We start from the raw sequence: 20,173 nt of genomic DNA, 5'->3' as shown, positions 1-20,173 counted from the left end.
TCATGATCTCAGTTTGTGAGTCCACGCCTAACATCGGGCTCTGACAGCTCAGAGCCTGGAGCCTGCTTCAGATTCTGGGTCTCCCTCTCTCTCTGTCCATCCCCAGCTCATGTTCTGTCTCTCTCTCAAAAATAAACAAACATTAAAAAACAGTCTTCAAAAGTTTCCTGTTGTCCAAATTCTAATCTCCGTTTCCATAATCAGTCCTACACAGCCTGCTCCTTCAGCCACCTCCTCAGCTTCTGATTACACCAGTCTCCCCGGGACTGTTGCCCTCCTACCTCACTGGTTTTCTTGCTGCTCCTCTCAAACCCATGATCATATCCTCCCCCCGGGACCTGCACTAAACATTCTCTATGCCTGGATGGCTCTGATGTGGCAGGTACTATAGACTCACTTGGGTCCATCTTCGAGGTCTCCTCCTCAAAGTGGTCATCCATTCTAAAGCAGCTGTTCAGTCCTTGTCTATCATAGGTGTTTTCATTGTTTGTATGGCATTTGTTATTGCATTTCCTTATTTATTTAATTAGTTTGCTTCCCTTCATTAGAATAGAAGTTCCACAGGGAGCAAGAACATTGTGCTTATTCACTGCTATATCCCCTGTGGCCCAGCATATTAAGGTGAATTGTGCCTGGCATATTAAGACTTCATAAATATTTGCTGAGTGAATGACCTGAAATCTAGGCCTACTGTAGCCAACAACTGAGAGACCGGTTATATAATAGACTTACACATATCTAAGCAACTCCTCTTCCTTTAAAACACTGTCATACTAAAATAGGGAACCGTATTTTTTAAAAGCAATTCCAGGTTAGCAAGCAGGAAATATATTTACCTTATTATTACATCATAGGAGTCAATTTTTTCTCCGAATGTCTTATTCTTCAAAACTCCTCCATTACCAACCACCACGCACTTTTTACATGGCACACTGCTGGGCAAACAAAGTGAGAGGTTGAGACATCTTTCACATAACCGTGTTTCACATAACTTGATTCCAAGCACTCATTCATACTCCCCAGAACCCAATGCCAAATCTTACTTGTTGTACAAGTAGAAAAAGAACCAATTGTCACTTATAGGTCTAGGGATATATTACAAAGATACAGGATTCAGTAAATAACATTCCATTGGAAGTATATGATCGTTAGTAACTAACAGCTGCTTAAGAGTCCATGCACAGTCCCTCTCTTGAATCTCATAACCACCTGCTCAGTGAGGGAAGCCTGATACTCCCATTTTACAAGTGAAGAAAGGACTTCGGAGAGGTGCTGGTTAACATCCCAAATCATGCTCCCAAGAGGCAGAATCAGGATTTGCATCCAGACCCTTGGACAACAAAAACAGCACTTGGCCTGCAATTCTGCATGTTGACGCAAGTGTGTTTATGTTACACAGTGTACGCCTTTCACCAGTGTTGCCCACTCCCCTGAGTTCCTAGCTCTGGGTCACTGCTGCATTTTATCAGTGTCGAGATGGTTGGGAATCTGGTGGGGCAGGGTAGCTTCCTTGGACTTGCCCGTGAGCACTTCAATTCCCCAAACATGTACTGCTCCTTGGAGCTTAACCAATATAAACTAAAAGTTCACTCTGTGTTCCTGGCAGAGAGCTTTCAAGTAGATGATGAAGTGGGACTTCCTGCTGCTGGCTGGGACTAGCCTAGGACTCCAGATTGTGTGCCATCCGCTCTTAGCAAACCCAGGCCCATCTCCAGGCTCCCACCACCTCCCAACTAAGCCTGGAGAAATGACAACACCGATCATGTCCTTCTCCTTCAGGGGACAAGGCTACAGAGGAGAAGCCTGTTGGCGACTTCCCTTCCGGGGCCCCTCATGATGGAAAAGTGTAAAGAAAGAAATTATTTCTCTAAGAACTATGAAGTAAAGCAAAGCAGATGAACTCTAGGCAACAAGGCTCTTAGGAAATTAATGAGTAGCAAAATTTCCCAAATACTGTAGAATATTTAAACTTAGCGGGGCACCTGGCTGGCTGAGAGGAGCGTGTGGCTCTTGATATCAGGGTCAGGAGTTCAAGGCCATACTGGGTGGAGATCACTTAGACAAACTTAAAAATAATAAACATAGAGAATGCGGGAATACAAGGATAATTAAAAAGAGCCAAACACTGGCCATGTCAGGAAGAGACAATGTACACCCTCCTATACATATAAATTGACCTCTTCCCCTTAGAATTTGTGCAACTCACCTATTTGGTAATTTTTGGAAACACTTTTACACATTTTAATTTGGGACTCTTATGTCTCGAATTCAACAGTCATGTCTAAATCAGTGTCTGCTTTGCTACTAAACCAAGAAGATCCAGTTTCACAGATGTCAGGGACTGGGGGGGTGGGGGCGGGGAGGGTTGTCACACAAGCACTGAGGATATAACCCCAAAACTCCTATCATGGACAGATCACAATGTGCTCTAGAGCACATTTTTTAAATGTTAACATTGTTTTTAACTGTGAAAGAAACATGTCTAGATGCTTTTATATGAAAGTTTGACGTTAATCCCAATTCCAGGAAGGCAACTCTATCCACACTGCTCTGTGACAGGTGGCATGGAAAAGATGGGAAGACTGGCAAACATTCAAAACCCTTTCCTCTCTGGGTATATTGTCACCATCCTCACCAGATCCATCTTATGAATACTCTATAACGAGGGCAATTCTCACATGCACAGCTTGTTTGACTTTTCCTTCTATAACCTCAGGGTCAGTTTAATACAAATCAGAGGCTGAACCTGTGAAGCAGGCTCCATCTCCTTGCTAAGCAAGCCTGGGCATGGGAGCGCCAAGGAAGGACAGGATCCGAATAACAGCTCTGTTCCTATGGAACCTGTATGAGAGGGGAGGAGAGATGTCTGTAACTACGGCCCCCAGACTAGCCCTCTCCCACTTCCCTATTCCACATCCCCTGCCCCTACAGCATCCATGCTGGCCTGGGATTTCCAGCCTGACACCAGGCTGCCTAACTCCAACATCCTCAAACATACCAGGCTGCATACACAGGAGCTCACACCACCACCGTGTCTACAGAGTTTCTACCCTGGAGCTTCATCAAAGGACCACTGACCCACAAGCCTGATCTCTGAAGCTGACCCAGAAAGAGTAGCTCAACTCTGTCCCAGACACAACCAGTTCCATAATCACTGTTCAGCAATAAACCAATAGGCTCAACCTTAGCGGTCACAGAAGTTCCCGCTCGGTGGTACCTTTATCAGACTGGATTACAGTTGGTTGTCCAACTATAGGGCCATCATTTTGGATCATGTGTGGCCAAAAAAGGCAAAAGAAGCAACCATCTGCCATACTAATAGGTCATGTTCCTGGTCCCCACTCAGGCTCAGGATCCTGGGTCTTCTCTCACAAATCCTATCAAGCCTTCCAGTCAAGAGAAAAGGGGGTAGAGGGTGAGAGGCAGAGCTCTACTACAGGAGCCCCAAGGATTAGCTACAGAGAGAAGGCCGTGCTTTGTACTCAGCTCCATGGCCTCTTCCTGTTCATTGTCTCAGGAGGTTTAAGGGCTTGGGAAAAATAGAAAGAAACCTTAGAGATACTGCCTCACTCAAGAGAATTCTAATTCTAAAGACACATGACAGGTTAATGGTCAGCGCAGTTTTTAGAAATCTCACTTTATATTCTTTGTTAGCTTCGGAGGAGGTAAAGCCCTTTGTCCTAACAAAAGTTTGCCAATGCCACTGAAAGGAAATTTTGTCAGTGAAATTTCATTTTTCATCCTTGTAAGGGATATTGCAAAGACTCCTTTTTCTGAGGATCACCTATAACACTAGAAACCCTTTGAGGGGCGTTCCTGGGACTACTCTTTGGCAATAGCATCCTATCTACAGCCCTTATTCACGATGCCCCCGTGACTGTGGGAAGCACGAGATGGTACAGGTACAGTCTGAACCACACACTTCACAACTCTCTCCCCAGCAGGCACCCACATGTTACCAGAAAGTTGATTCATCATCTCCTTGGCTTCCATCTACCTGGTCTGGGCTCCTGGATTCCCTTTTTCCCCTGAGATGTGAAACAGTAACTCCCAGGGTCCTTTGGGTACTGTATAACTTCACCATATTTAATTAACACAACTTTCACGCACAAATAGCTACAGAGAATTTTTAGTCCCTAGAGCACAATAGTATTATATTTCTGTGTCCTCCAATCTAAAACTTCCTGATTCACAGGTTGTGCACCTCAGAAATCAGTTTGGATGTTACATTAAGGAAGGGGATTGTTCTCTTACTCCGTGTTTAAAAAAGCAGCTATCTGTTCTTCCTTCCCCCGCCCCAGAAACAGATGGGGAAGTGCACATGCCCCAGACTGCTCACCCAGAAAACAAAATCACTCCAGAGTTCCTGAACCTGTTAATGGAAAATCTGGAAAATTGCTCAAACAGTTATGGTGAGAGATTACACTTCCCCCAGGTGAAAGGCATGCTTCTCACCAAGCCAGGCAAACCCAGAAGAGTTTCTACCCTCTGCAGAGGTAAACATCAACACCATCAATACAGAGAAAGTAAACGTGAATTGCTCATTTCAAATGACCTGTGACCTGTCTTCTGAATGCTTTCTGACATTCACTTTTCCCTTCAGCAGTATCATACACGTTAAAATATGTCACTCCATCTTCAGTGTAGCAATCTATGCAGATCCCACTGGGCATTTTCCCACACCCATTACACTATGTACCTGCCAGTAGAGGCCTGCTTTCATAGAGCCTAACAGTTGGTCTGGAGGTGGCCCCATGACCCATCCTTAGGCAGAAAGATCTTAGAGAAGTCTATTAGATGCTCCAGAAAAGATTTCACCCTCAGCAAGAGCATGGTTTGGAAAGAAGGCTTTCTTTTTATCCACCTTTCCTTTCCTCTTAGATGCTGATATGTGACAATATAAAGTTAGAGCAGCAGTAGTCATCTTACAACAGGGAGAGACAGAGAACGCCACAGAGAAGCTGCCCTGACATCACTGAGCCACTAATTCAGTCACATAACCAGAGCTGCTCTGTACAGATGTGCAGGTTGTACACTGTCCAACTACAAGGTGACCATTCAGGTAACTACATGTGTGAACAGACACTCCCTGGAGTGGTGCAATCCAGTCTGTGCGGCCACACACAGCATAGCCTGCAAGATGGAATCACAAACCTTCAGACATGAACCCACAAATCGAGGTGACACGGGAAATAAAGGTCTGCTAGGAGGACTGTTACTTGCAGTCTGTAGATCCTAAAGCCTGAGCAATGGGCTATGGCTAGAGGCGTGACTGCTGGGTTCTAGCTCCCCCATTCAGCATTTTCAGGACCTCGGCCTGGAGACCTAACCCCTGGGACCTCAGCCTGACCTTTTGTGAAGGGAATCACCAAGGTCTCAAATGTTGTTACCCTACAGTGCAGGAGACCATTTCCTCCCGCACATGTACCCTGGTTTCTGTATCTCCACTCAACATCCAACAACAGTAGTTGTTATGAAGCAGATAGTGGCTGCTTCTGCCTTTTCACCACAAGTGACTCACTCTGTGGATACAGAATCACAACTTCCCTCCCCCTCCCCCCCGCCCCACACCTGCCCCCAAGTTCTCCCCCTGGCTGAAAACGCTGCCATGCAAAACAGCAGCATGCCCAGAGTAGTGATGCAGATGTTGAGAACCTCTATAGAGCCTGGGCTCTTCTTCAACTACTGCTGAGGTCTCCATCTTTTTCTTTTTAAGTCATCTGTAGCTGTGCTCCCACCCTGGCTGGTTGCCACTCTGTCCCACCCCTCCCGCCCCCCCAGCTGAGGTAACATAATGGATCCCGCCTGGGTGAGCAACTAGGCAGCTGTCACAAATGCCTGTCCACTTAGCAGATGACTGACTTAGCACAGGGGCCTGGGCTCCGTAAGGGATTTATGTATAGTTACTCTATAACCACCAGTGCTGGACTCACACACTGTTCCCAGAATCTGGCAGCCTTTCCAAATGCTACAGTGATGGGGACAGGAAGGAGGTGGAGGGCTGCTTCACACATGTAAGTGGGAGTGAGATTTGGGGATTCAGGGTTTCTGCAGCTCTGGCTGAGGGAGAATGTGTTCCCACTAAGGAGAGGGCAGCATGCCCAGGACTGGGGCGCAGGCTGGTGCTAAGGAGATGCACAGACGGACAGCCAGAAAGGGTCAGGGCCTTGTGACATAGGTGCATGCTTTTCTGTGATGCAAGTTCCTTAAATATCCTCAATCATTAGTGAGTGTATAAACCATCGCCTCCTCATGTGAGCTGTGCTTTGGAGAATAAAGGGAGGAACCGGAGTCCCAAGAACCTAGCAGCAGCTGCTACTCCAGGAAAGATGACAAGAGAAACCACTGGTTCTAGGCACGGCTTTGTGGTTCCTTCCAAACAAAGTGCCACAGAGGCTGGAGAGGAGCCGAGAGATCACTGCCATCACTGCACCTTTTTTTCAAAAAAATTCGTTTAATTGGAATATGATTCACAAATCAGAAAATTCATCCTTTTAAATACAACTCAGTAGGTTTTAGCCGATTCACAAAGCTGTGTAACAATCACTACCACCTAATTCAGACACCCCCCCCCCCCAAACCACCACAAATCTACTTTGTCTCCTAGCTCTGTCTATTCTGGCCACTTTCTATATATGGAATCCTGCGGTAGCTGTATGTGGTATGTGCACTGTATCATATGTAACTGTATCTGTACTTGGTGTTTCATGACTGATTTCTTTCTCTGAGCATGGTGTTTTCAAGGTTCATGTTGTGGCATGAATCAGTACCCCATTCCTTTTTATTACTGAGCAATAATCCTTTATATGGCTATATCTTTAACTTATCCATTCAGCAGTTGGACATTTGGGTTGTTTCCACTTTGGGGTACTATCACTAATGCTCCTCTGAACATTCATGTAGAAGCTCAGTGGTCACGGTTTCAGTGTCAGCTTTCTATTTGCAGGTAATTCTAGATTTGCAGAAAGTTGCAAAAACAGTACCGATGCTTACATTGACTCAATGACTGTGCAATGGTTACACTGACTTAACTATTAACTATTAAAACTGACCTTGGCATAATGTGCATGTGTAGTTCCGTTACCCTCTTTTACATGAAACTAAGGTTCAGAAATGCAGGAACTCGCCCAAGGTCCCAAAACAGTGCCTTTTTCACAAGTACTGACTCATCAACTTGGAAGTCCCATGCCTGCCCACTTCCTGACTTCTCCCCCCCCCCCCACCGCCTGTTACCTCCCTCCCTTCCCCCCCAAACCCTGTTTTTCAAGCTCTCCTTTGCTGGCTGATTTATGATCACTCCTCTGCTGGGAAAGTCCTGGCCTGAGAGCCAGTCTGAGCATTTCCATAAAAGTAGAATGTGAAAATTAACATGAAAAGGGTTGCTCTAATTATTTTAAAAACTGGTCTGGGAGTACATGGGTGGCTCAGTCGGTTAAGTGTCTGACTCCTGATTTTGGTTCAGATCATAAGTTCAAGCCCCACATCAGGCTCTCTACTGTCAGCACAGAACCTGCTTCAGATCCTGTCCCCCCCCCTCTGTCCCTTCCCCGATAATGTACATGCACGTGGGCTCACGCTCACTCTCTCCTCCTCCCTCTCTCAAAAATAAATCAACATTTTAAAAAATGTCTTTTTGGAACTAGGTAGAAGTAGTGGTCGCACCATTTTGTGAATGTACTAAATGACACTGAACTGGTCATTTTAAAATGGTTCATTTTATGTGAATTTCACCTCAGTTTAAAAAAATGGTTTGTCAACATTTGTGACTTTCTCTTTGCCACAGTTAGGTCTGCTGACTCAGAGCCAGAATTGAGAGATGATCAGTTAGCACTTTTACGATGCTTGATTTTCAGGGTGAGAGATGAGCAGAAAAAATGGGTTTTTCTGTATGACCTATCCAGAGAAGATTCTATGGTGATCATGTATCTTTAAGAGAAAAACAAAAAACAACCTCTTTAACATATATGTGTTTTCAATGAGCTGATGCCTGTAGCCTGGAGAGGTTTTGGTCTAACCCTGCCAAAGTATGAAAGATCACCTGGTTAGAAACAGTTTGAGGTTAAGGACAAAGGTGAAAGCTGTATTAAATAATGCACAAGATTTATAGCCCTGGAAATCCTCAAGAATGTATCCAAAATAATTCACAATTCCTCTTCAGAATTCTCTTCCTCTTAGCTCTTCAGAAGATGCTCAGTTTAAGACCTTCAGTTGTGGGGTCTTTTCTGTCTTTTCCCTGCTTGTTAAAATGTGAAAAGAGGTACTGAGAGCGAAGTTTTCAGGCCTCCACGTAACCTCTCTCACCTTTCAAGTGAGGGGGTTGGACTAGATCTCCACCCTTCCTGACAATCTGTATGATTCACCACTTTGCTTTTGAGTCTAGCTCTCAGGCCATACAACAGAGCAGAGATAGTCAAGCTTAGGTCATCAAGATTCTTTAGGCAAAGTACAGTGCCTCGGTGTTCACCCCACTGCTGCCTGCTGGGTCGCTGCTCGGGAGAGAATCTCAACAATATAAAGGGAAAAGCCCAAGGTTACATTCCTTGTTAAGATCAAAAAGATCAATAACATCAAGTGGGTAATGCACATGCTAACCTGCAGACTTTGTTTATGTGACACCTGTGAGAGAGAGGAAGACTTCTCTCTTGTAAATGCATCTGCTATTTAGAGCTTTCCTAGTCACAGGGCAATCCCTCCCGACAGAGGGCATCACATGAACTGAATAATGTAACTCAACAAAAGCAGGACTTAGATCTGGTAGAACTGTAAAGAATTCAGGTTTCAAACAGTGGCAAAATGACCCTCTGGAAGAAACCAAGAGGATAGAGAAGGAATAAGATCAGTAAAGAGAGCAGCCCAAGTGGGAAGGGACTGGAAAGAGCAGAGCTCCCCTCTCTCTGCTCAGCCTGTCCCAACCCTACAGACCCCCTGACCGAGTGGGTGGCTCACGCCAACAAGACTTCCTCATGGTCCATGGGGGGCCAGCTCCTGAATCCACAGCTGGGGGCAGTTCATACTGTCTGCCTGAGAAAGAGACTGTTCTCAGACCTGTTTCTTCTAGAGCATTTTCCCCCAGGCGGAGAGGAGAAATGGGAGATGTTTAAGGTCACTTAGGAGACAAACAGTTTACTCAGAGGCAACAATAAGGCAGGTTAGTATATTCTGCCTTTCTGGAGTTTATTTAAAATACTCAGCTCAGGGACGCTTGGGTGGCTCAGTTGGTTGAGCGTCCAGCTCTCAATTCTGCGCTGACAGCACAGAGCCTGCTTGGTATTCTCCTCCTCTCCTCTCCCCCACCCCCATGTGCATGTGCACGTGCATGGGCTCTCCCAAATAAGTATTTCAAAAATAAAATAGGGGCGCCTGGGTGGCTTAGTCGGCTAAGCGTCCGACTTTCGCTTAGGTCATGATCTCGCGGTTCGTGGGTTTGAGCCCCGCGTCGGGCTCTGTGCTGACTGCCAGCTCAGAGCCTGGAGCCTGTTTCGGTCTGTGACTCTCTCTCTCTCTGACCCTCCCCTGCTCATGCTGTCTCTCTCTCTCTCTCTCTCCTAGGGGGAAAAAAAAAAACATTAAAAAAATAAATAAAAATAAAATAAAATGCACTGCTCAGGCACAGACTGGGCTACTATTGTCTTTATGTTATACAGTGGCATTCAGATAAACGCAAACGACTTGCTTAAAATACAGGTATAATTACTTATTATGTGTGAGCCCATCCCAAAAGTTAATTTGCAAATAGCAAATAGTGTCCCAAGTATATTCTTATCTACTTTCAAATACTCTTTGTCAAGTCCCTAGGAAACAAGCATTTCAGCAAGGCTGACTGTGTGACTGCGTCTTTGTGTGCACTCCGTGGAGATCCTACAAGGGGATTTTCCATTCCCTCTGTACCCGAAACGTCTCTCTGACTGCACATTTATTCTACTTCTCTTGACATCCTCAGACTAAAGGATTCCTGTGCAATTAGCAAGATCTTCCATCCCTCCCCACCACCCACACTTACCCCTCTTCCAACATGAGTGATGCTAAGAGCCTGAGATGGGTTGATGTTGGGAGTGGGGTCCATGCTCAGGGACGAAGGAGGAAAGGAAACAGCAAGACCATGTCAGCAAGAAGAGACGGACAAGCCTAGCTGAGGCACACACAGATGATGAAGATCTGTGTGGGAAGGGCTTCTGAAAGCACCTACTGACAGTACAGTCTGGTTCTAAGATAAAAACCAGGAAAGAATGAAATATCTAGTCACACACACCCAAGAATCGTGGCAGTAGCTCACATTTACAGGGACAAGGATCTTATAAATACTTGCTCCAAATATTTAAGGTACAGCCACTATTACTCTTAAGTCACACCTCCGGGCACTAGATGGAACTCTCTAGGGTCACATCCTGGCTATAGTTTTTAGTTTACTGTAGTTTATAGTTTATAGTTTACTGTAACAAACTATGTATATTTGCCTAGTTTTAGTTTCTCCGTTAAAGAAAAAAAAAAAAAGATTATCAAGCATACTTTGCAGGGTGGTGTTAAAAATCAGAGAGCAGGACATACTGCACATATGCCAAATATCTGCACAAAACAAAATTCAACCCATGAGAGCTACATACAACTTAGGCTAGAAAAGAACATACATGGTTGCTGTTGATATGCAACCAAAAACTAAGTTGATGGCATAGTTTTAAATTATAACAAGGAAGTACAAGCTGAGATGAGCCAACATTTATTACATAATCACACTTCGAACATCTGGACTCTCAGAGAAAAAGGAAAAAAATTCAGAAAAAATCTAACATTGCTCCTCCAGCTGTGTTCTCTACATTCTAGTTCCATTTTCACATCTCTATCTACTACTCTCATTTAGGTGTTAGGTGTCTGCTAAATACACTTCTGTCCTCATGGGCAAGAGGGAAAATTCTGTCATTTTGCTTTTTAATGGAGGGCTGACCTCTGCAGGCTGCCTATTCTGTCCCAATGGACCACTGGCCAAATCCTAAAGGGTAGCTGAAGAATTTGTACAGAAAGTCTACCACTGTAGGAATAAGTGTCTCTAAGGAGTTGATCATCAGCAATTTCATTCCTAGAGGGTTAACTTGACACTAGAATTTTCTACCAAAGAAATTACCTTTTGTAGGCAGAAAAAGTATTATCTCAACAAACTGCTTTCTTCCAGTAGAAGTCTATTTATTTTTAATGTTTTTTATTTATTTCTGAGAGAGAGAGAGAGACAGAGAGAGAGCACAAGAGCAGGGGAGGGTCAGAGAGAGAGGGAGACACAGAATCTGAAACAGGCTCCAGGCTCTGAGCCAGCTGTCAGCACAGAGCCCAACGTGGGGCTCGAACCCACGAACTGTGAAATGATGACCTGAGCCGAAGTTGGATGCTTAACCAACTGAGCCACCCAGGCGCCCCTCCAGCAGAAGTCTAAATAGAAGAGAACGGCTTCTGAAATCCAATATTCAAGTGAAACAAAGAGGATCCTGATGAGCAGTCAGAAGATATATGGGAAGGTACAGGAGGAAGCCTGTGGAGGGGGCGGTGAGCTGATAAACAGGGGCTACAAATTAATTCTCCAGTACAAGTTAGGAGAGGAGAATGTGGGTTAAAATGTCTTGACCTGGGACTAGCATTGCTCATCATGAGACTCCCTGCAAACTTTTGAGGCAACCAGATTTGTAGCTTCTAAATTAATCTTGTAATTTGTTTATTTGAAGGGTCATGGAAATAACTACTACATGTTTTAGTCATGCACAACTACTATGGAATTTTCTTGAGTGAAGACATTTGACATTGGGGTACATATTTTGAACCACCTTAGCTAAAACTAAAAGTCAAATCAAAGCAAGGAAATAAACTCACTTGTCAGACTCATCAAAGAGATCACAACTCTGTAGTTTTGAAAGAGCAAGTCGAAAATATTCCGCTAGAAAACAAATGGAGTATTATAAATAAAAGGAATGATGGTTTCTTAGGTATCTAGTAAGTAACCTGTCCCCATCCCTCCCCCAAACCCATTTCAAACTGGTAAGTCCACATGAATTTATTCCATGGTGGAAATTAACGATACAACTGCAGTTAGCAGGCACTACTCAATAAGTCCACTCAAAAATGCTCTAAGGACACTTCCTGAAAACTCTAGGGGGAAGAAAAAGGTGCTTAATCTGAAAATAACTAAGAAAGTAATCCAAAAAATACCAACATCAGATGATATTAGTGTAGAATTTAGCCTTTCAAACTGACATTAGTATAGAAACCAATATTCAACAAATGTAAATGTATGAAATTATCAGATTCTCTGCCGTACATTTTTAAAACCTATACACACACATACATACAACACACACAGAAAGCAGGATCTGCTGATATAAAAATATGACTCAGAATAACTAAGTTGTTGTCACCTCCTGGGCTTTCAGGGTCTCTCAAAAATCTACAACCTAAAGCTGCTTAAAGCCAATTAGTTGTCAATAAGTGGAGTGAAAACTGTTTTGTCATTAGTAAATAGAGTAATTTCTCTTTCAATTTAGCAAAATACCCACTGGTTAAAAGGCTGATCAAGGAGCTATAACTTAAATTGATGGGATAAAATAAAAGTCAGAGGTAAAAATGCCAAAAGGGAGACAGGGAGGAAGTTAACCCACTGGGTTATGATGCTAATTCAATAGTGGAATAAAATAAGGCATCAGAACTCACGAATACTATTGTAGCTAAACAAAAGTAAAGAGCAGAAGAGCAACCAAAAAAACTTCCCATTTCATTCTAGAATTCCACCCTACCTTAAGAAGCAGTAGGGATTTCTGTATTAAAATTTAATTTTCTTCATCCCATAGCCAAATCATTTCCTTTAGGAATTATTATGGGGGTGCCTGGGTGGCTCAGTCGGTTAAGCGTCCGACTTTGGCTCAGGTCATGATGTCACGGTTCGTGAGCTCCAGCCCCGTGTCGGGCTCTGTGCTGACAACTAGCTCAGAGCCTGGAGCCTGCTTCGGATTCTGTATCTCCTTCTCTCTCTGACCCTCCCCTGCTCACTTGCTCTCTCTCGCTTGCTCTCTCTCTCTCTCAGAGATAAAAAACATTTTTTAAGAAAAAGGAATCATTATGAAGCAGAAAGATGAAAAGGCCTTAAGATTATATAAACATGTGGTTCACATCAAACAAACACCACTCCTATTAATAGGGCTGGGTAAGAATAAGATTACTGACCTGATGTTCTTATCCCATAGGGCAAATCAAACTTATCACCACCATACAAGGAAGCAGTCTTTTTAAAATCAGCTGCACACAGAAAAGGGTGAAACTGATGAAACCTGCAAGAAAAGGAAAAAGAAGGATTCCTCCCAAATGCCTACAATATATGCAGCATTCTAATATCACAACTGAAGACAACTGCAGTGTAATACTCATGATATACGGACTATATATGATTGTGTAACTATTTTTGAAGTTCTTTATCTTTTTATTGACTTCTATGCTAACTTATTGTTTTATGTTTTAATATTAAAATTCTTTGGGGGCAGCTGGGTGGCTCAGTTGGTTAAGCATCATACTCTTGATTTCAGCAGGTCATGGACTCGCAGTCCATGAGATTGAGCCCCTGAGTTGGGCTCTGCGCTGGCAGCACAGAGCCTGCTTGAGAGTCTCTCTCTCTCTGTCTCTCTGCCCCTCCTCCACTCAGTCTCTTGCTCTTTCTCAAAATAAATACACTTTAAAAAATAAAATTATTTAAAAGTCACCTTAAATGCTATTTAAATAAAATAGAAAATGGAATGTGCAATCGAACTACGAAACCAGAATGGAAACCCTACCCAGGTTGTGGAACCAAAGTTATGTTACAACTCTAGAGGCTCGGGGTGGGGGGGGAGGGCGGGGGGTTATCAAAATTTAAAAACAAACCAATACCAAATGAGAAAGTGTTAGCCATATACAAGAAGAGAAAAAGGAGGTAACAAAGAAAATAAAAGCATGAATCCTAAGCTACTCCCCAATTAAAAAGTACCAAATGCATGAAGTTGTGTCAGCTGTGAAAATAAAAATAGAATAAAAGTTAGATGCACCTAGGATTAAACTCTTTCCTGACAGCATTAAGACTTACTCAAGAACAACTATGGACGTGGACTTCTTATTGCCTGTTCCTTCCTGAGCTATGCCCCGCTGCCCCTACTCAGGTCTTCTCTCAGACAAGAGAAAATTTGATGAGAGTGAGACGTTCCTCTGTCTTTTCCCCTCACTTTTAGCACCCAGCACAGAGTAAGCAGATTGCCTATGGTTAATAAATGATTGAATGAATTTCAACTCCGTATTACTTCTTCATGGAACCAGTAATGTTCCATGAAATTGTAGAAACCAGAAAATGTAGAAAAAAGAAAATCAAACTACTTTTAATGCAAGAGAAGGAACAAGTTGAACTCCATCTTACCCCATCCCCCACACTTGGCCCCATTTTTCTGGTCATATCAGTTTTGCCTTTTGTTAGTCTAAAAATTGCAGGTGCAGATCAGAGTGCCCTGGGGTTTCAGGGGCCGCATGACAAAATGGAAATAAACAGCAGACTAGGGGCAAAATAAATTCAGTTTCATTCTGGCTTCAGTTTCATTCATAGTGGCCACTCAGGAGCCACTACACCTGAAGTCACAGGAGCTTAAGGTCTTCAGAGCTGAGCTAAGAATTCACACCATGTTCAGACTAAGGAAACAGACCCTTCTCGCGTGACACATGATCTGTACCCCAGATTTAGTTAGGAGAGTGACAGCATTCTCAGGGGCCCAGCCTTATTTATACATGCTGGGTTCCAAAGTAAAACGTCTATTTATACCCAGTGTATACTGGATTCCAAGGTAAAATGGATTTCTTACTATGGAGTCGGGATTAAAAATGTCTAAAACTACTCTTCTAGTTTTGCAGTAATCCTAACTGGAAAGATTGTAAGTAGCCATGGCATATCTGTAATCATATGCAGAAATATTTTATATATCTGCAATTTCCTAGACAGTTGATCTTAAAAGGATGTATAGTTCTAAACGGTTAAAAACCAGTAATGGAAAGGTGCAGTAACACAATTAAAAGAAAATTTAATATATAAATTTTTGATCCTTAATGGATAAAATATTGAAAAGCCTGTTTTACACAGTTAAACATGACCAGACTGTCATTTATTTCTATTTCTCTAGAAACATTTTGACCAGTAATCTGTCAAAGTTGTGGTTATTCTGCAAGTCCTGACCACCATATAAAGATTATTATTTACATTCCAAGTAGTTCACTGAAAGTCATTCAAAGTCAGGAAAAATTTCTCATCCTAAAGTTTAACCTAGAGGCAAAGGAGGAAAGCTACAAAATCATAAGGGTAAAAAACAATGTGGGAACAACAAGGGGAGAAATTAAAGCCCTGAAGACTAGTTCACTTTTTAGGATCAAATACAAATAGACCTCTCTAATCTCACCTGTGTAAAAAGAATAACTGGTCTGAGTTCTTCAATACCTTTTCTGAAAATATATACAGAGCTCTGACTAAAAGCGCATAAAGAGATGGGATATTCAAGCTCTTCCTTAAATATAGAGTGTCTACATTATATTGCTAAGATTCATATGAAGAAAAGTAAACAAGTGTGAAAAGTGATTACAAACACATTTTAAACATTTTGTAGGTCACGATTTCTTTTATATTTTTACCTCAGGAGAGAGGCAAAAGCTGGCTTCGATAAACAAGGCTGGATCTTATTTCTCCGCTTCATTTCCACAGGTGGCACCCTAGGAGACAAAAATAGGGTCAGTCAGAAACCAGAACCAGGCAGCCCGCCCAAAGGAAAGCAAATGCCCTGGGAATCCACTTGGAGCCACGCTGAAAGATTTATCAGGCGTGGAATTAAAAATCCTCACAGAAGCCCTTGAGGGATGACTGTGCTTTCTCCAGTACCTTTCACTTATTTGAGGATGCATGGATACAAGGCCAGAGAGTGAAAAAGGCTGAGGTGACAAACGACCTGGAAGTGATTCAATGAGCAGTGAACAAGGGCCCCTTCAAGAAGGGCTGGGGGTCACCACCTCATGGAAGCCACAAGCAGGCTGACTTTTTAGAAGCGTCCCGAAAGCCTGCCAAACCCAACACACTCCAGTGCACATGGCTCTCCAGGTCCTCCATGCTACAGCCGGGAACACCTACCGCAGAAGCACGGACCTGCAGATCAACAGATGCGGCTTGTGATCTGGACTCCACAAATCACACCATTCAGAGTCCAATCTAACTCTCCTCTATTCTTGGCACAGGTTAGGCCCTTCTGGGTCTCCTGAGTGGAGTGTTTGTCTCCACAATTTAAAAGGGTATTGTGAAACAAGACAGAGCAGGACAACAAAAGTAAATGAAGGGGCCAGAGTGGCAAGACCCAGATCTAGCCAGCTTCTTAACTGCTTAACAGAAGAACATATTAATGATCAATTATGTAAAGATTTAATCTAAAAAAGGAATCAATGTTCTTCTATAATCACAGGACACAAACTAAAGGAAATAGTCTCAATATTTTTAGAATACCCATAGTTAGAACTTCTAGGTTTCTTTTTTATTTTTAATAGTTTTGATGGGGGTGGGGAGAGACAGCATGTACATGAGTGGGGGTGGGGCAGAGAGAGGGAGACACAGAATCTGAAACAAGCTCCAGGCTCTGAGCTGTCAGCCCAGAATCTGATGCAGAGCTTGAACTCATGAACCGTGAGATCATGACCTGAGATGAAGTAAGACACTTAGCCAACTGAGCCACCCAGAGGCCCCAGAACTGCTAAGTTTCTAAACTATGAAGCTAGTAAAGTCCTTATTAGAGAAACATCTTTTGTGAATACCATACATGGCAAGAAACTCTTGATTTATATGTGAGGAAGGTACATAAATATGGTGGATCAGCACATTAGGCCATAAAAAACAAGTTACATTCAGAGGACAAAATGAAGTAAAAGATATTACCTGGTTTCTAAGGTTATTGGAACAGAAAAACTTTTAGGATATTCTGAAGACATCCTTTGGGTGGCTTAAAAAAGTTACCTGTCAGATAATATTTAAGGAAGCAAGTTCACAGCACAAAATCCACCTGAGGTAATTTCCCACCGTGCTTTCTGTGACTAGCTAGAATTATGGGTTAGCTTAGGAGGGTCATAAAAACTCTCAAACCTGCAGGACAAAAGACTGCAGAATTCAGACTCTTTGCATTGTCCTCTTTATCATTTTCCCTGCGACACACAATAGGATTTGTAGGTAAGTAGCCATCTAGCAAACTCCTTGCTTTCTCTCCTGTTCTTTTCTTCCATTACTAAGTGTGGTACAGAGACGGGATATGGCAAAATTGGAAGGAGAGAACACTGTGGTTTAACCCTCATGTGATGTATAATCAGACTTCTAAGACATCTAGTTCAGTATTTAAGTCCAAAGCCTAGAAACTTCGGGCCAAACCCACCCACCTGGCATTGGATTTTTCTAGTGACCATCTGCCAAACTTCCTTCCTTGAATAGCATTATAATAATTTTTCAATCAACCAGTGGTGAAATAAATTCAGAAGCATGAACTTTTTTTTTATCTAGTGGGGGGAAAAAAACACCCAGAAACATGATCTAAAATGTCTAATTGGAAAACTGGCAAAGAGTACGAATATTCCATCTACGATAGGAAACTGTCATATGATTTATTTTGAGATCATATACTACCATCCACTGAGGATTTAAAGGTCATCAAAATTTTATTCCTAGCCAAAGCACTGAGAATAGAGAAAAGAATGAAAAGCTTATAAGTTTTCTCTGCAATCAAACTACCTATGCCTCCTCAAAGTTTTATATGGGATATTTCAAGTCAAAGTGGTTTCATACTGTGGATCATCATTCATCAAATATTTTTAAACAAACAAAAAAAAAAACCATATGCAGTGTCTAAATTTTAATCATTAACCTCTTATCCAAGCATTTTAGGCTCAACAGTCAAGAACCACTGAGTCAAAGAATTACTCCATCAATTCAAGGAGATGAAATCTTATATAAAGAGTGTTATGTCCCAGAAACAGTCAACATCACTGCTTCACTAATGTCAATAATAGGTGCTGTTTTATCAGTTTTCAAACTGTTAGAGCTACAACGTACAAGACACTGGAATAGGAAAACGCCAATTTATCATGGAAAGCTAAAAAAGGCTCAGAATGCTAAAGAGTTATTTTTTATAGGCCCCTCTAACATCGTTTGTGTGACGGTGTCAAAGACTAGTTTAGGAATCATTTTTATTTATTTTTATTTTTTTATTTGAGAGAGAGAGAGAGAGAGAGCGTGCGCACGCATGTGCATGAGTAGGGGAGAAGGGCAGAGGAAAGGAGAGAGAATCTTAAGCAGGCTCGATGCTCAGTGCAGAGCCCAACGTGGGGCTTGATCTAACGACCCCAGGGTCATGACCTGAGCCAAAATCGAGAGTGGGACACTCAATCGACAGCCACCTACGTGCCCCGGGAATTCTTTTTAAGGAGCAAAAATGAAACTTACCAATAGGCATTTGTTCCCCATAATATACAATGCAGCACATAATAGAGAAAGACAGCACTCAGGAATATGGCCACAAGGTAACCTCTCATGGCTGGCCCACCTGAAACACAGGAAATGAAGTCCAAAGAAAAAGCATTACCATTTGTTATATAGATGGGTTCACACGACAGCCCAAAATAAGCATTAATGAATAAATATATAGACAGGGAAGAAGAGAAGAAAATGAGGTAGGTCTATTATTTTTGGAAATATTTATTAAATTTGCAGAAAAAGAGTATTTTCTGCTGTTTCTCCTCAGCCTTTAGTCAATACAACATGGTGTGTAAGCCTATCAACAGTACCATGGTTTCCAAGCTAGCAGCTGCCATTACTACTTTCTCATGTTAGACAAGAAAAACATTCATTCAGAACAAAATTTTACACAGCTGTTTCATACCCAAAACTTGTTTTCAGAAACATGCAAAAATATCTATTTCCACTCGCTCAATAGAAAGTGAATATATGCCTTAAGATGTAAACAAACATTGCATTTCCTCAGAGCTCAAAATGATGTTTTACTTATTTTTGAGAGAGACAGAGACAGTGACAGAGCACAAGCGGGGGAGGGCAGAAAGAGAGGGAGACACATCCAGGCTCCGAGCTGTTGAAACAGAGTCATGAGATCACGACCTGAGCCTAGGACAGATGCTTAACCAATTGAGCCATCCAAGTGCCTCTCAAAATGACTTTTAAATGCTATACACTGTAATTTTTACAAGTTCTTTTTGTAATTTTTAAAAACGGGGGGGAGGCCCTAAAAATATTTCCCACATCTCCAACTTTTATATACTGTTAGATGCACCCATTTGATTTTTCAGTACCCTAACACAGGTACATTCAGCTAATTTCTTGCTTATTTTTGCACTACATCAACTGTGTGGTCCATTGTATATTTGTAGATCAACAAAAACCTGGACACAATCCTCTATGAATTTTAAAAATCCTTTATAGAATGTAGATTTTCAAAAAACCTAAACCTATTTCATTCTCACTTTTACTTCAAAGAAATAAGCAAGTTCTCATTTCCACATGCAATTAAATGGAAAAGACAAATTTAATATATTATATGGTTCTTATAATAGATTTCAATGCTTGGGACTTTAAACAAGTGTGCTAGCTCTTTGCCTCTCTTATCCAGTTTCTGGTTCATTTTGACAATTGCATGTACCACTCCTCCCACTCCGGTTCAGATCTATTAATCTTCATCGGGGCAATGCAGTGTAGACATGGGGAGTCTGGGTAGAAAATTTGTAGATAATATGCTGTCTCCCTTTTAACAGTAAATTAAGTCCAAATGGAACTCTTAAAGTAAAGCAATCCTTTGCCTTCATAAGTAGAATATAATAAATATAATTTAAGCATTCCTTGATAATGTGGTATCATCTTAACAAACGTCATAATTGTGCTGGGCTCCTCCGGAGCTATTGAGGGTATGAGACTGTTTGCTAAGTGGTCCTTATCCAAAGGAGACTGCTGGGTCCGCCTCCCTTGGTGCCAGCTGCTGCTTCTCACTGCTAATCAGGTACCTGCCACCCCCACATGCCATTATTACAGGTTAGTTAGAAATGCCTGCGTAAGGAGAAAGCAAATAGAGGAGTTCAGTAACAAACTTTACACATACTTCTTAGCATACATAGTCCC

The 20,173-nt window shown here is 42.3% G+C and overlaps 1 protein-coding gene across 5 annotated transcripts in view; it reads right to left on the bottom strand.

Moving 5' to 3' along the window:
• Window positions 1-20,173, bottom strand: part of ST3GAL6 (ST3 beta-galactoside alpha-2,3-sialyltransferase 6) — a 64,015-nt gene that overhangs the window by 10,380 nt on the left and 33,462 nt on the right. For 2 of the 5 annotated variants that reach the window (XM_039221226.1, XM_039221225.1), the window contains exons 3-7: window positions 18,494-18,593; window positions 15,661-15,738; window positions 13,195-13,298; window positions 11,851-11,914; window positions 837-935 (exon numbers count right to left, since the gene is read on the bottom strand). In XM_039221226.1, coding sequence (XP_039077157.1) covers window positions 837-935; window positions 11,851-11,914; window positions 13,195-13,298; window positions 15,661-15,738; window positions 18,494-18,582 — 434 coding nt within the window. In that variant the 5' untranslated portion in view covers window positions 18,583-18,593. Of the gene's footprint in view, window positions 1-836; window positions 936-2,746; window positions 2,769-11,850; window positions 11,915-13,194; window positions 13,299-15,660; window positions 15,740-18,493; window positions 18,594-20,173 lie in introns of those variants that run through there. The other 3 variants (XM_039221227.1, XM_039221228.1, XM_039221229.1) reach the window with 3 other exon arrangements.

The sequence above is a fragment of the Hyaena hyaena genome, unplaced genomic scaffold, assembly GCF_003009895.1.
Source record: "Hyaena hyaena isolate Hyena2069 unplaced genomic scaffold, ASM300989v1 scaffold_969, whole genome shotgun sequence".
Classification (NCBI taxonomy): Eukaryota; Metazoa; Chordata; class Mammalia; order Carnivora; family Hyaenidae; genus Hyaena; species Hyaena hyaena.
This window is presented reverse-complemented; position numbering and strand designations above follow the sequence as displayed.